This window comes from Eurosta solidaginis, chromosome X, assembly GCF_040869045.1.
Source record: "Eurosta solidaginis isolate ZX-2024a chromosome X, ASM4086904v1, whole genome shotgun sequence".
NCBI lineage: Eukaryota > Metazoa > Arthropoda > Insecta > Diptera > Tephritidae > Eurosta > Eurosta solidaginis.
Window position 1 is genome coordinate 135785030 of NC_090324.1, and position 12724 is coordinate 135797753.

The 12724-nt window shown below is 38.3% G+C and overlaps 1 protein-coding gene across 1 annotated transcript in view; it reads right to left on the bottom strand.

Annotated features, from left to right (window-relative positions):
- The window catches only part of LOC137235482 (calcium-dependent secretion activator-like), a 3515579-nt gene that overhangs the window by 480246 nt on the left and 3022609 nt on the right, over positions 1 to 12724 (bottom strand). The window contains exon 10 of the mRNA XM_067758482.1: positions 5813 to 6122. Coding sequence (XP_067614583.1) covers positions 5813 to 6122 — 310 coding nt within the window. The remainder of the gene's footprint in view (positions 1 to 5812; positions 6123 to 12724) is intronic.

Consider the following 12724-nt stretch of genomic DNA (forward strand, 5'->3'; position numbering starts at 1 on the left):
TTACCGCCACTCATATAAATCCTTTGTATGGCCTAGAAGATTTAATGTGGTCATATAAATCGTTCCCGAGATGGTCTGGCTAGTACCTTAATGGTGCTTGATACCGGAATGTAGTGGATCTATTTTCTGCAAAGGATCATCAAGATCGATAACACTCCCCAAAATTTAGCGGAGAGTCTTTATCATTGATACAACAACAACTGTTACGTTACGTGAATTTGCAATTAGCTTTTGTAGTTGCCTCAAGTCAGTGAAAAAGTATACTCTATTGGAAAGTTAACAACAGCGTCAAGTATACTCAAGGAAACATTTTTTTTTAAATTATTTAAGAGCGTAAATTTTAGAACTGTTACGTTACAAAAAATTACTGTACTTTACATGTCCGATTTATAAGAAAATTTTAGGTATATTAGACTGTTTTATTCTGCATAAAAAACACTCAGTAGTAAACATTAAAAACGTTAGGATAATTCTCTCAGTCTGGAGTCCGCAGATTCATTAATTAATTATTTGGGCTTAACCTCCTAAGCGATTTTAGCCATTTAGCAAGAAGTCAAGCCAGCTATTTCTGTCCCGCTATAACTGACGCCAATGAGGAATACTAAGGGAGGGCAAGTCTTCATCACCCTGCCTCCCCAATTCAGCGGAGGTCACCTCCTACCTCTGCTGCGAAACTGCAGAGTCGACTAAAATACTTTCATACGTTTCCGTTTATTAGCAAAACATGACCTAACATGCCAATCCTTTGGGTTTTTATTCGCTGCACTATCGGTATATCTGCGTAAATATAATACTGCTTATCAAATATATTCCTACGATAATCGACGTCGGCATAACGGGCAGAGCATAAATCTTTCGGAGAACTTTGCTCTCGAACAATCCAAGAGCCATCTCCTCATCTCTGGACGCCGTCCATGATTCCGAGTCATGCATCAGGACAGTTATAATGAGCGACTTGTAGCGCGCAATTTTTTTTACTGGATAGAGTACTTCAGTTTTTAATTGCCTAATCAGTCCAAAGTAGCTCTTGTTTGATTTCTAAGCTAACATTATTTTGCTATAAATGCTGGTTTCCAAATAGACGAAATCCTCATTAGTCTCGAATTTATAACCTTCAACAATGACGTAGCTGTCAAGGCGCGAATAAGCCGATTCTTTCCTGGATTATTATTATTATTAGGCCTGGAAGCACTGCGGCCTTTGAGCAGATCTCTTGTGCATGACCTTTTCGCCTAATTTTTTATGTGAGGGCTTTTGATGTATCTAAGTACCTCTTCAGGCTTTTTACTCCATATCCCATAGGCATTAAGAGTCACACCACCTAGATGGGACAGTCTCTGCCTTGCCATAGCGACACATTCACAAAGAATGTGAACCAGCGTTTCATCCTCCAGATCACAGAAACAACAAATTTGAGTATCGGATAGATTTAACTTACTAATGTGATATCGTAAACCACAGTGTCCCTTATAGTACTCAGTGAGAGTTCTTAGGTCCTCCCTGCTTAGATTAATGACTTTTGGCTGATATCTTCGTTGACGGAAGTATAAACAGTTTGGCCTGTCTTTGCCCTGGGCAGTCAATCGAGTGACGTGTGAATTGTTTTGTGTCCCTGGTGTGTGATTTTGTGAGCACACAAAAGGGCTCTGGACCATAGAACGCTGCTATAGGACCCTCCTTTGCTGGGTAATCTGCATGTTCATTACCTTCATGTCCCTGATGTCTGAGAACCCACCCTAACAAAACCTTGTTTTTGGCTCCCAGGTCGTTAAGGATTTCAATGCAGTAATCCACTAGCTTAGATGTAACTGTGTAGGATTGCAAGGCACGCAAGGCCGCCTGGCTGTCCGAGATAAGGTAGATGCTCTTCTTAGAAGAAAGTATACATAAAGTAGGTGTGTGTATCGCTTTTTTAAGCTAGTATATATACAGTGAAATTATCTCGAATATTTTGTATTTTTTTAGTTGCAAGTGGCAAATTTAAGCGTTTATATTTTTGAAAAGGAAAAAATAAAAAATTAGAGGTACCTCTGATGCCGGTCAACATTATGACCTAAAATCTAAAACTACCTGTGAAGTTAACACAAATTAAGAACAGTCAATGCATCAAGTAAAGACCTCTGCTTTACATCTTCTAAAACAAATAAACTAAATTGTATCAAAATTGACAAAAAAGGCTAGCAAACTTTTTTTCGGCTCAGTGAGCCACTAGCGGCGGCCGTTGTGATATGTGGTAGCGCTTACCACACTGAAGGCCCTGGGTTCAAGTCCCGGCCAAAGTAATATCGAAAATTTACACACATTGTTTTTTCAGAGGGAGTTTTTCTAAGTGGGGCCGCCCCTCAAGAGCAATTTGGCAAACATTATCATATAGGTTCCGTCCCGCGAAATTGTAAGAAAAATTAAAAAGCAGAACGACGCAATTGGAAGAGAGGCCTAATTTCTCCTCTGAGATAAAACACGCAAATTAATTCTTTCTTATTTAAATAGTTACAAGGAAATATACTTAATTTTATCAAAAGTTGGCTCTTTCAAAAGCAATTAGGATAAAAAACAAAGAATGTGCAAAATAAAGACATTTAAAAATTAGTTCTGAAGACCAAAATTTAATTGTGCGTTGAAAGATTGCACCGCCAATTTGGATATCAAAAGAATGTGTAACTTTGTCAACTGGAGGCCATCTTTTTTATTCGAATATATTCGAGATATTGACTTTCTCGTCGTTTATGCTTTTCGACACGAAAGCAAGGTTTGATATTTGTAGAGGATTTCGATGTTTGCAAGAAACTTTATTTACTTATTTCAAATAAATGAAACATTAGTTTGAATTTTTTGCAAGCGCCTTTCAAAAGAACGACCAAGTGCCTTATATTCAACTATCTTATCCTTTTCATCAACTGTTAACTACAGAAATATCGAAAGTAAAATATAAGCGACAATTGTAGGTGAAAAATCAAACAGAACAAAAAAATCAGATAAACTACGAAATAAATTTAGATAACGATAAATAACTGCTACCGGTGCAGTAGTTGACTAACTAAAATCGCTAATTACATACACATACAACTTTCACCTAAAAATTTTTTATACATTGGACGCTAACTCACCATGTAGTATTTATTTAATTGCTTTTGTCCTACTTCATTGTATTAATTTCACAGTGTATAATAAAGCAACTAAACAACTTCGTTTTTTAATTTTTCATTATTTATTATTTATTTTATTGCCGCGGTGGTTCTGTTATTTATGGCCACTTCAAAATTCATGACGTTTCTCAGCTGTTCTTGCATGCGTAGGGTTTTCAATGTCAGTCTTCATTTTTCTTCTCTCTCTATAATATTCTGCCGTTGGTGAAATGATCCATATGATTGTTGCTTGTCAGGTGTTTAGCCAGTACTGTAATGTCTTTCTTTTTTTTGCGCCCATTTCCGGCTAATGGCACCGGATCTAATGTCAAACGCTGTTTTAGTCAACGTTACTCTTATTGCATAGGTGGCTTTTGTTGCCTTTACACCTAATCTCATATACTACATTATTCTGTTCTTCTTTTTGTATTTGATCTTTAGTTTTGTGAATATTTGGTTGAACGTGCTTTTTGATTTATGGACATATGTTATGTTATCATTTCCGATTAGTCTTTCAAGTGTTTGGTTATTTTTTAAAACCGGGATGTATGTAACGCCTATATATTTTTTTATTAAATTTCGTTGTTTTGCAGTATTGATATGATTTGAACTCTTCCCCATGTTTAATGTCATTTCCATGACCCGTGGAATACATGCGGGTATGTAGCTTATAGAAATACATCACAGAAACAGCATCATTCTGAATTGATATGTGAAGACCACAGCATAATGACAAACGACAAAAATTAAGAAGGAATCTGTGATTAGTTTACATTTTTGTTTAAAGTCTAATGGTTTTATTATACAAATTCGAAATCAATGTAATGCAGTAGGACATAAGTAATTTAATACATACTACATGGTGAGTTAGAGTCCATTGAATAAAATATGTTAAATGATGTGTGTAAAAATTTTAATATTTCATGTTTATTTTAGTAAGATACACATCTGAAGATGGCGCTGTGGCGTTTAAACCCATATATATTAAAAAACAATAGATTTATTTTAAAATCAAACACGGCCGAAGCGCCTCATAACCTAGCAAATGTATTATTTTTGTTTTGTTATTTATTGTTTTCTTATGTGATATTTGTCAGAAATTTCGCGTAACTTGACTTTTAACGGAAATGTTTGAAGCTCTTCTCAGCGCCTGATCCACAATAGCACCGATATCATGCTTTGAAACACCGCACAACCCTGGATTCGTGGTTGCTTATTGTTTAAGGGTGTCCAGCTCAGACCGGTTGTATCAACTAGCTAGCTTTATTTGTTTTTGTTTCCCATGTAATTTTATAACTGCTATTATCTATATATATAAAAATGAATTTGTGTGCGTTGGGTCGTTCAAAACTGAAAAACGGCTAAACCGATTTCAATAGTTTTTTTTCTATTATTTCGATCTTATTCAGGGATCATTTACGACAAAAAAAATTTATTTAAAAAACTTCAATTAAAAAATATTTTAGCTATTACACAAAAACGGTTTGACCGATTTCAAAATTTTTTTCTTTCCTTTATTTCGATCGGACTGACTGTTTATTTACAGCAAAAAAAATTTATAAAATCTTCAATTTATCAATATTTTTTGGTTGTTTTATGCACCAGTATATGAATCAGAGTGGATGGAAATAATTTTGTCAGATGTCGCCCTAAATAAATTTCTTTTCGGACCAATACGCTTTTGAGAGTACCAAAACAATTCTTTCCCAGTTGCTGTAATCCAGGCATGCTTAACCAACGAACCGATATCATTTCGTTGCGCTAATTAACGTTAATAAACGAAACAAAGTCATTTCGTTTCGTTTATTAACGTTAAGAACGTCAAATTAACGAAATGATTTTGTTTCGTTTTCTGCCATATCAAAACGAAATCAAATCGTTTATGTTGATTATTAATATCAAACTATGCTGGCAAAGCTGATTCATGGCGGAGTCACTAAAGGTGAAAGCATTAGCCAAGCTGATTGCAACTTTTCTCATGAATTTTGACAGTACGAACATTTCTCAGAGTATTTTTGTTATTACCACCAACGAATTACACAAACAAATTACATGGAGTTTGTGTGTGTATGTCCGCTCGCTGTTACCACCTTACGGCTTCACCATGGCTATAGCATTGCCAGCACAATTCGAACATAAAGTATCACGTTTTTGATAACGTTTTTAATGTTAACGAAAGCTTTTCGTTTCGGTTAAAAACGAGATACAATTTATCTTAATCATTTCTTTATCGATAATATTTCGAAGTGTTTCAACGGAAGCGGTGGAAATTTAAGGTGTATCCCTGCTGTAATCTATATATGTGATCCGGCCTATGAAAAGGTGGCTAATGACTCAAAAAAGAAACAGCTGTTAAAGATAAACAATGCATTTCTTCAGTTTCTTAGTAGTTTTTCTTTTGCATTTTTTTTTTGAGACATAAGCCACCTTTTCATAGGTCGGGTCACATATATAAAAATGAATTTGTGTGCGTTAGCACGTTCAAAGCTAAAAAACGGCTATACCGATTTTAATATTTTTTTCTCAGTTATTTTCGGTCTGATTCAGGGATCATGTACGGCAAATTTTTTTAAAAAACCTCAATTGAAAAATATTTTAGCTAATACTCATAAACGGTTTGACCGATTTCAATAATTTTTTCTTTCCTTATTATATATATATATATATTTAAATATAGCTGCACATACCAGATCAACACGATCTATTGTTGTTAATTTAAAGCTTTGATTCTTTGCATCTAATATCACATTAACCATTGCGCACATCTCTGAAGGAATTACGTAATCAGTTGAAATGAAGGCCACATTTTTCTTAAGCCAAGATTGGAAAGATGAGTCCGTCCGCTGTATGCATTGTTCAATCATTTCTGCTGCCATCATTTTTAGACGTTGTTCTAGATGTTGACGGAATTCAGCATCTGGCCAATGGAGTTCACAAATGAACGACTGTAAGGCATTTAGTTTCCAAAAGAGATCTTCAGAGGTTCCACAACCGTTCCTATAAAATTTGTTTGAAAAAGGAAATTGCAAATATAATAGGCTTTTTTCATTAGTTTCTAAATTTTTATTGCTTAATTGTATCTACTCGCAACAACAATTAAGCAACAAAGTTCTACTCGTGGTATAAGTATACGAGGTAAATACACTCTTTGACGTAGGAAGCCATCTTAACCGTTTTGACGGGAATCAAGCTACCAGAGTGAACATCAACACATTAATTTTGGTTCGTAATCTGACGTTCGTAGCAGAACAAAAAAAAAAAAAAATTATAAAGATTAAAAAAAAAACTAAAATATACACAAATTTTCAAGTTCGTTACAACCTTTTTATGAGAAGTCGATGGACAGGTTAGGTTAAATTGAACTGGCCGGTCAACAAAAACCTTACGTAGACTGAATGTGTCCATAATATTGACAGAATTTGTGCAAAGACCAAACGCAAGAACACCGATCAGGTGCCAGGACTTATGTTAGAGAATACCTCCATCGTCTTCGCAAATACAATAAGTTTTCTAGGACCTGGCTTAATTGCTGCCTCGAGATCAGGCAACTCTGCCAGCCCTTAGAGCTGAAGCCTGGACATGGCGAGCGCAGGACACGAACACAGAACGTGCTCAACCGTTTCTTCCTGCAACTCTCAGTTTCTACACTTGCCTTCTATTTCGCAGGTTTTGCATATGATCTTAGAAATATTGCGGGCCGCGGTTTTGTCCACGCCTTTCCTGATTGATGGATCATATGCAGCTCTTGTCTCCTTTTGATTTCCCCCATACTGGTTGGGAAGTCTATCGTCGATTAAGAGAGCGTTGCACCCTCCTTGCCAACTCATTGGACTTTTCGTTGGCTATCCCTTAATTACCGGGAACTCAATAGAGATGTATGGTCCGACCTGAACATTTCTTGATGAAGTACTGTCTGAGATTATCGTGTTAATTGCCGCCTGACTATCAATATATATACTGACGCGGCTGCAGCTTAAACACCCTTACTTCTGAATTTCTGCTGCTTTGTTCACAGCAATAATTTCCACTGAAAGACGCTGCCGTTATCTAGTCAGTTATTTCTGGATCGAAGTCGATTTTCTATAGCCTATAGAGAAAATCTTGTAAGAAACGAGGGCAGATATCGGACAATTTGACTCTCCTTGATTCTGGTTTCCCAGGCTTTAGTAGCGGTACCACCCTCGCTTTCACCAATTTTTCAGCCACGACAAAAATTGACAGAGACAAGTTGAAGACAAGTGTTAGGGAACTGAAACTCTCATTATCAAGGCTTTTAAGCATCGGTATTGCCATCCCGAACGGATCTACTGGTTTTAATGTTCTAGCATGAAGCATTGTTTATGTTTAGTGCGTGTCTGCTGACCAGTAGTCTGGATTTGTCAACCGCGGAATACGCCACTTATTGCCGGCAAATTGCGCATTTCTTCCTTATACCCAAAGACAATGAATAGGTCCTCTTGTGCTGCGTCCGATTTGGGAGGGGCTTAACGGTTTGCCATAGCTTACCAGCACCGGCAGAGATGTTAAAGTTCTTTAAATGTTTTCTGCCGCTAGTTCTCATGCACAAGCTGTTCGATGCGCAAATTTATGATTTGATGGTTGCCAGGGTCTTTTTTCTCATATGGTCACGTTCTGTTGCCAGGGTCGCGAGAGGATTCTGGGCGGATGGCAGATATTAAAAGTCATATCCACACTATTAGGAATAAACTAAATACAGAGTGTATGTGCCTACATGGTGACAAAAAGGAATAGAAACAAAAAGGGAATTCTTAGAGACCAATTGTACAGCGAGCAACGGGACATTCATATGACTCAGTAGCTAAAGGCGTTTGCCTTTGCACTGATGTGAATGTTGGAGATTCGAGTTCAATTCTCAGCTCCCGAAAAGCTAGCTGATGAAGAAGTGAAATTCAGAAACATGTCCTAGTAACCATCGCCGTTTGTAAACTTTACAATTTTTCTCTAATATCAATAACAAAAACCATTGTATAAAGCAATATGAGCAAAGCTCGCTAATTAAATACATATTGTTACGAATATTAGCAAAACTAAGGGGTGCTGCTGTCTCTAAGCCGATGCTAAGCAGTGACGTGAATTCTTATCCATAGATCAATCATTATGTATCTACATAAACGAAACAATAATTGCGTCTACACATATGTACCATGTACGTATACGAGCAGCGGAGAGTCAATGCCCAAACACATGCATATATCTGAGATACTCCTATAAGTATGCAATGAGAAAAAACTATAAAATTGTGCAATTGTAGTTACAGCTGAGAAGTTTGAGAGCTGCTGGACTAGTAGATTCTGGAAGCGCCTAGAAGATGCGAAGGTTGAAATCAAAGAGTATAAAAGGCGGCAATTGTAGAGGCACTGAAATTCAGTTTGATTTGAGTTGTCAAGCAGTTTCGACTAAGACGCTATCTAGCGAGCAAGAGCAGTATTATTTTGAATAGTAGAGTTTCATTTGAGCTACCAATCAATTTGGCTATTAAGCAAGCTATTCGTTGCACAGTTTGGGTGTTATTGTGAAGTACTTTAATAAAGGCCATTTTGCATTATTACAAATTGGAGTTATTTATTCAACAGTTTAGTGATTCGAACTTAGCAGAGGATTGCAAATAAGAGGATTTGCAAGTAAATTCGTTACAATTGGTGTCAGCAGAGGAATTGTTGAATAAGTTCCAGAGGACAATAAGGACATGGCAAAGTTCAGTGAATTGAAGATCCAGCAACTGAAGAAGGAGTTGAGGAGCCTTGGATTGAATACAAGCGGCGTTAAACTTGAACTTCAGGCACGGCTACGAGAGGCAATGGAAGCAGAATGAATTGATGTGGAAGAGTTTGACTTTCATCTTGATGGCGAGGAAATAACAAAAATGGAAGAAACACCGAACACAATGACGAACACAGACCTGAACATGATATTGGCTGCAATATCGGCACAAATGTCCGAAATGTCATCACAAATATCTACCAACATGTCATCACAATTGGAATCGCAGGAGACACGTATAACATCCAAGATGGAAACACAATTGGAAGAACAGAAAACACACATGGCGTCACAAATTGCAGAACAATTAAAAGAACAAGAGGCGCGCATAATATTACAGCTCGAAGCACAAGAAGAGCGTATCTCAACAAAGCTGGAGGCACAGGAAACAAAATTCTCATCGCAGCTGGAGGCTGTTAGTGAACAACAAAATAAAGTGGAGGCCGAGATGGATGCTTTGAAAGATCGGATTCAGGAGTTACAATTGAACAGTCCAATCACATCAACGTCTACTCTGAAGGTAAAATCCCCTTCGTTTGATGGTTCTGTTCCATTCCAGGTATTCAAGCTTCAATTTGAGAAGACGTCAGCAGTGAACAACTGGAATGCTGAAGATAAAGTTGCAGCTCTGTTCGTGGCATTGAAAGTACCAGCTGCGGAAATCTTACAGACCATCCCAGAGTACGAGCGGAACAACTACGAAACATTGATGAGCGCTGTCGAGAGACGTTATGGGAGCGAGCATAGAAAACAGATATTCCAAATTGAGTTGCAAAACCGTCACCAAAGAGCGAATGAGACTTTGCAGGAGTTTGCCTCGGATGTTGAAAGGTTGGCACATTTGGCGAATGCCGACGCACCCGTGGAATACACCGAAAGAGTAAAAATTCAGAGCTTTATAAATGGCATACGGGACATCGAAAAGAAGCGAGCCACATACGCAAACCCAAAGCCAACATTTACAGAGACTGTATCACAAGCTCTGATTCAGGAAACAGCGTCGCTTCTGTGTAAGCCAGTTTTCAAAGCACGCCGTGTGGAAGTAGAAAGGCCAGAGTGGGTAGACGCAATATTGTAGGCGCTGAAAGGATCGCAAAAGCGGAGTGAAAAAGTTACCAAATGCTTCAAATGCGGGAAGTCTGGTCACATAGCACGTCATTGCGATCTTCCTAATAGTTCCAACAATGTGGGTGGCCGTAAACGAAAAGCTGGAGGAGATGAGCAAGAGCGAGTATGATGTAGAGATCGAGAGCTAGATCCAGCTATTGAATTCCTTGTGATATCTGTGTTGCAAATTGGTAGAAAATCGAGCAGACTTGCCGTTAGAGGGAATGTGGATGGTAAAGAACGTGTACTGACTGTAGATACGGGCGCATCTCATTCCTTGATTCGATCTGATTTGGTCTACCGGAGAGTAAATTCATTACCTGGAGCAAGATTGTGTACGGTCACTGGCGAGTATAACCAGAAGTGATCTGTGAAGTCTTAATTGGGAAGGTCATGGTTTTACACAAATTCGTTGTGGCGGAGATTGTTGATGAAGTTATATTGGGAGTGGATTTCTTGGTTGACCATGACATCAAGATCGATATGCAGAGAAGGGTGATGCATTATGAGAACCAAGATGTGCCACTTAACTTCAGTTTGGAAAAAGGGTTCAGCAGTAAGCGAGTGCTGGTGGAGGAGACCACGAAAATCAAGGAAAGTAGATCGAGCAAAGGTTGATGGATCGAATGGGCCAAATAAGGCGAAATCAAAGGTACCTGCGAGAAAAACATCGGCATTGACAAAGCCTAATGGACGCACTAAAACGACTGAAAGAATTTTCCAGAAAGAATGCAAGGGTGGTTTCAATCCAGCTCGTACTACTGTTGTGAAACGTCAAGACGATACTGATGATGCAAAGTCAAACCGCCAAGATCAAGCTCTGCGAAGTAGTTCTTCACTGGCCAAGCAACAGAGTGCGAGGGAACGATCCAGGATAATGAGTAGTAAGATGGAATACAGGTACGACAAGGAAAAAGGTGTTCCATCCAAATATCGGTGCAGTTGGGAAGGCCCGCACAGAGTTGTGAAAACGATCAGTTATGTCGTCTACCGCATACAAGCAATTGTTGAATCACGAAATAGAAGAGTGGTACATTTGACGATGCTAGCAGCGTTTAGATCGAGAGATTTGTCTGATCGGGACGATCAGACTTAGGTGGAGGGCAGTGTTACGAATATTAGCAAAACTAAGGGGTGCTGCTCTCTCTAAGCCGATGCTAAGCAGTGACGTGAATTCACATTCATAGATTAATCATTATGTATCTACATAAACGAACCAATAATTTCGTCTACACATATGTACCATGTACGTATTCGAGCAGCGGAGAGTCACAAACACATGCATATATCTGAGATACTCCTATAAGTATGCAATGAGAAAAAACTATAAAATTGTGCAATTGTAGTTACAGCTGAGAAGTTTGAGAGCTGCTGGACTAGTAGATTCTGGAAGCGCCTAGAAGATGCGAAGGTTGAAATCAAAGAGTATAAAAGGCGGCAATTGTAGAGGCACTGAAATTCAGTTTGATTTGAGTTGTCAAGCAGTTTCGACTAGGACGCTATCTAGCGAGCAAGAGCAGCATTATTTTGAATAGTAGAGTTTCATTTGAGCTATCAATCAATTTGGTTACTAAGCAAGCTATTCGTTGCACAGTTTGAGTGTTATTGTGAAGTACTTTAATAAAGGTCATTTTGCATTATTACAAATTGGAGTTATTTATTCAAGAGTTTAGTGATTCGAACTTGGCAGAGGATTGCAAATAAGAGGATTTGCAAGTAAATTCGTTACAATATGATCATATTGATATAATAGTAACAGCGGAAGTATTAAAAACAAATACTGTAAAAATCCGATCAAAAACTAAGCTTTCAAAGCTCGCCTAAAAATCATATCCACACTATTAGGAATAAACTACATACAGAGTGTATGTACCTACATGGTGACTAAAAGGAATAGAAACAAAAAGCAATTCTTAGAGACCAATTGTACAGCGAGCAACGGGACATTCATATGGCTCAGAAGCTAAAGGCGTTTGCCTTTGCACTGTTGTGAATGTTGGAGATTCGAGTTCAATGCTCAGCTCCCGAAAAGCTAGCTGATGAAGAAATGAAATTCAGAAACATGTCCTAGTAACCATCGCCGTTTGTAAACTTTACAATTTTTCTCTAATATCAATAATAAAACAATTTCCTTCCACAAGATTTGGGACGTCTCCGTTCACAGTGCAGAGCAGCCTCTCTTCAATTTGTTCCACCAACATACCTCCGCTGCTGTATACTTGCAGGTTGGAATGTGAAAGTTCCTGGCGGACATTTTAAACGGTTAAGGGTATGCTTTTTCTGCCAGAGGGTGAAGCACTAGCGTCAGGGTAGTAGCCACTGGAGCAGCATATGCCAGGGGGGATGTAGATGTTTGGGATTTCAAGATTTGCATAACCTAAAGGAACTGCTGAAGAAAGAGGAAAGTAAGACCGGGCCAGAGCTAGTGTGCGGCATATACTTCATAGATGGTAGCAATTAGGGCGGCCATTTGAGCTGAAACGGGGACGACGGATGATGTTACTTATCTCAGAACACCCTGTTCGATACAACCATCTTGTACACGTCACACATAGACAGGAGTGAGACCGTTTTAAATATGTTATTTGCCGGCAAATGCAGCAAAAGCAAGCAGCTTTGCAGAAACGAAGTTCAAAAAAGAAAGTCAATTCTTGAATAAAAGAGGAATTCACTGTAAGCTCCCTCACTGTATTGCTTAGCTCAGGCTCAGT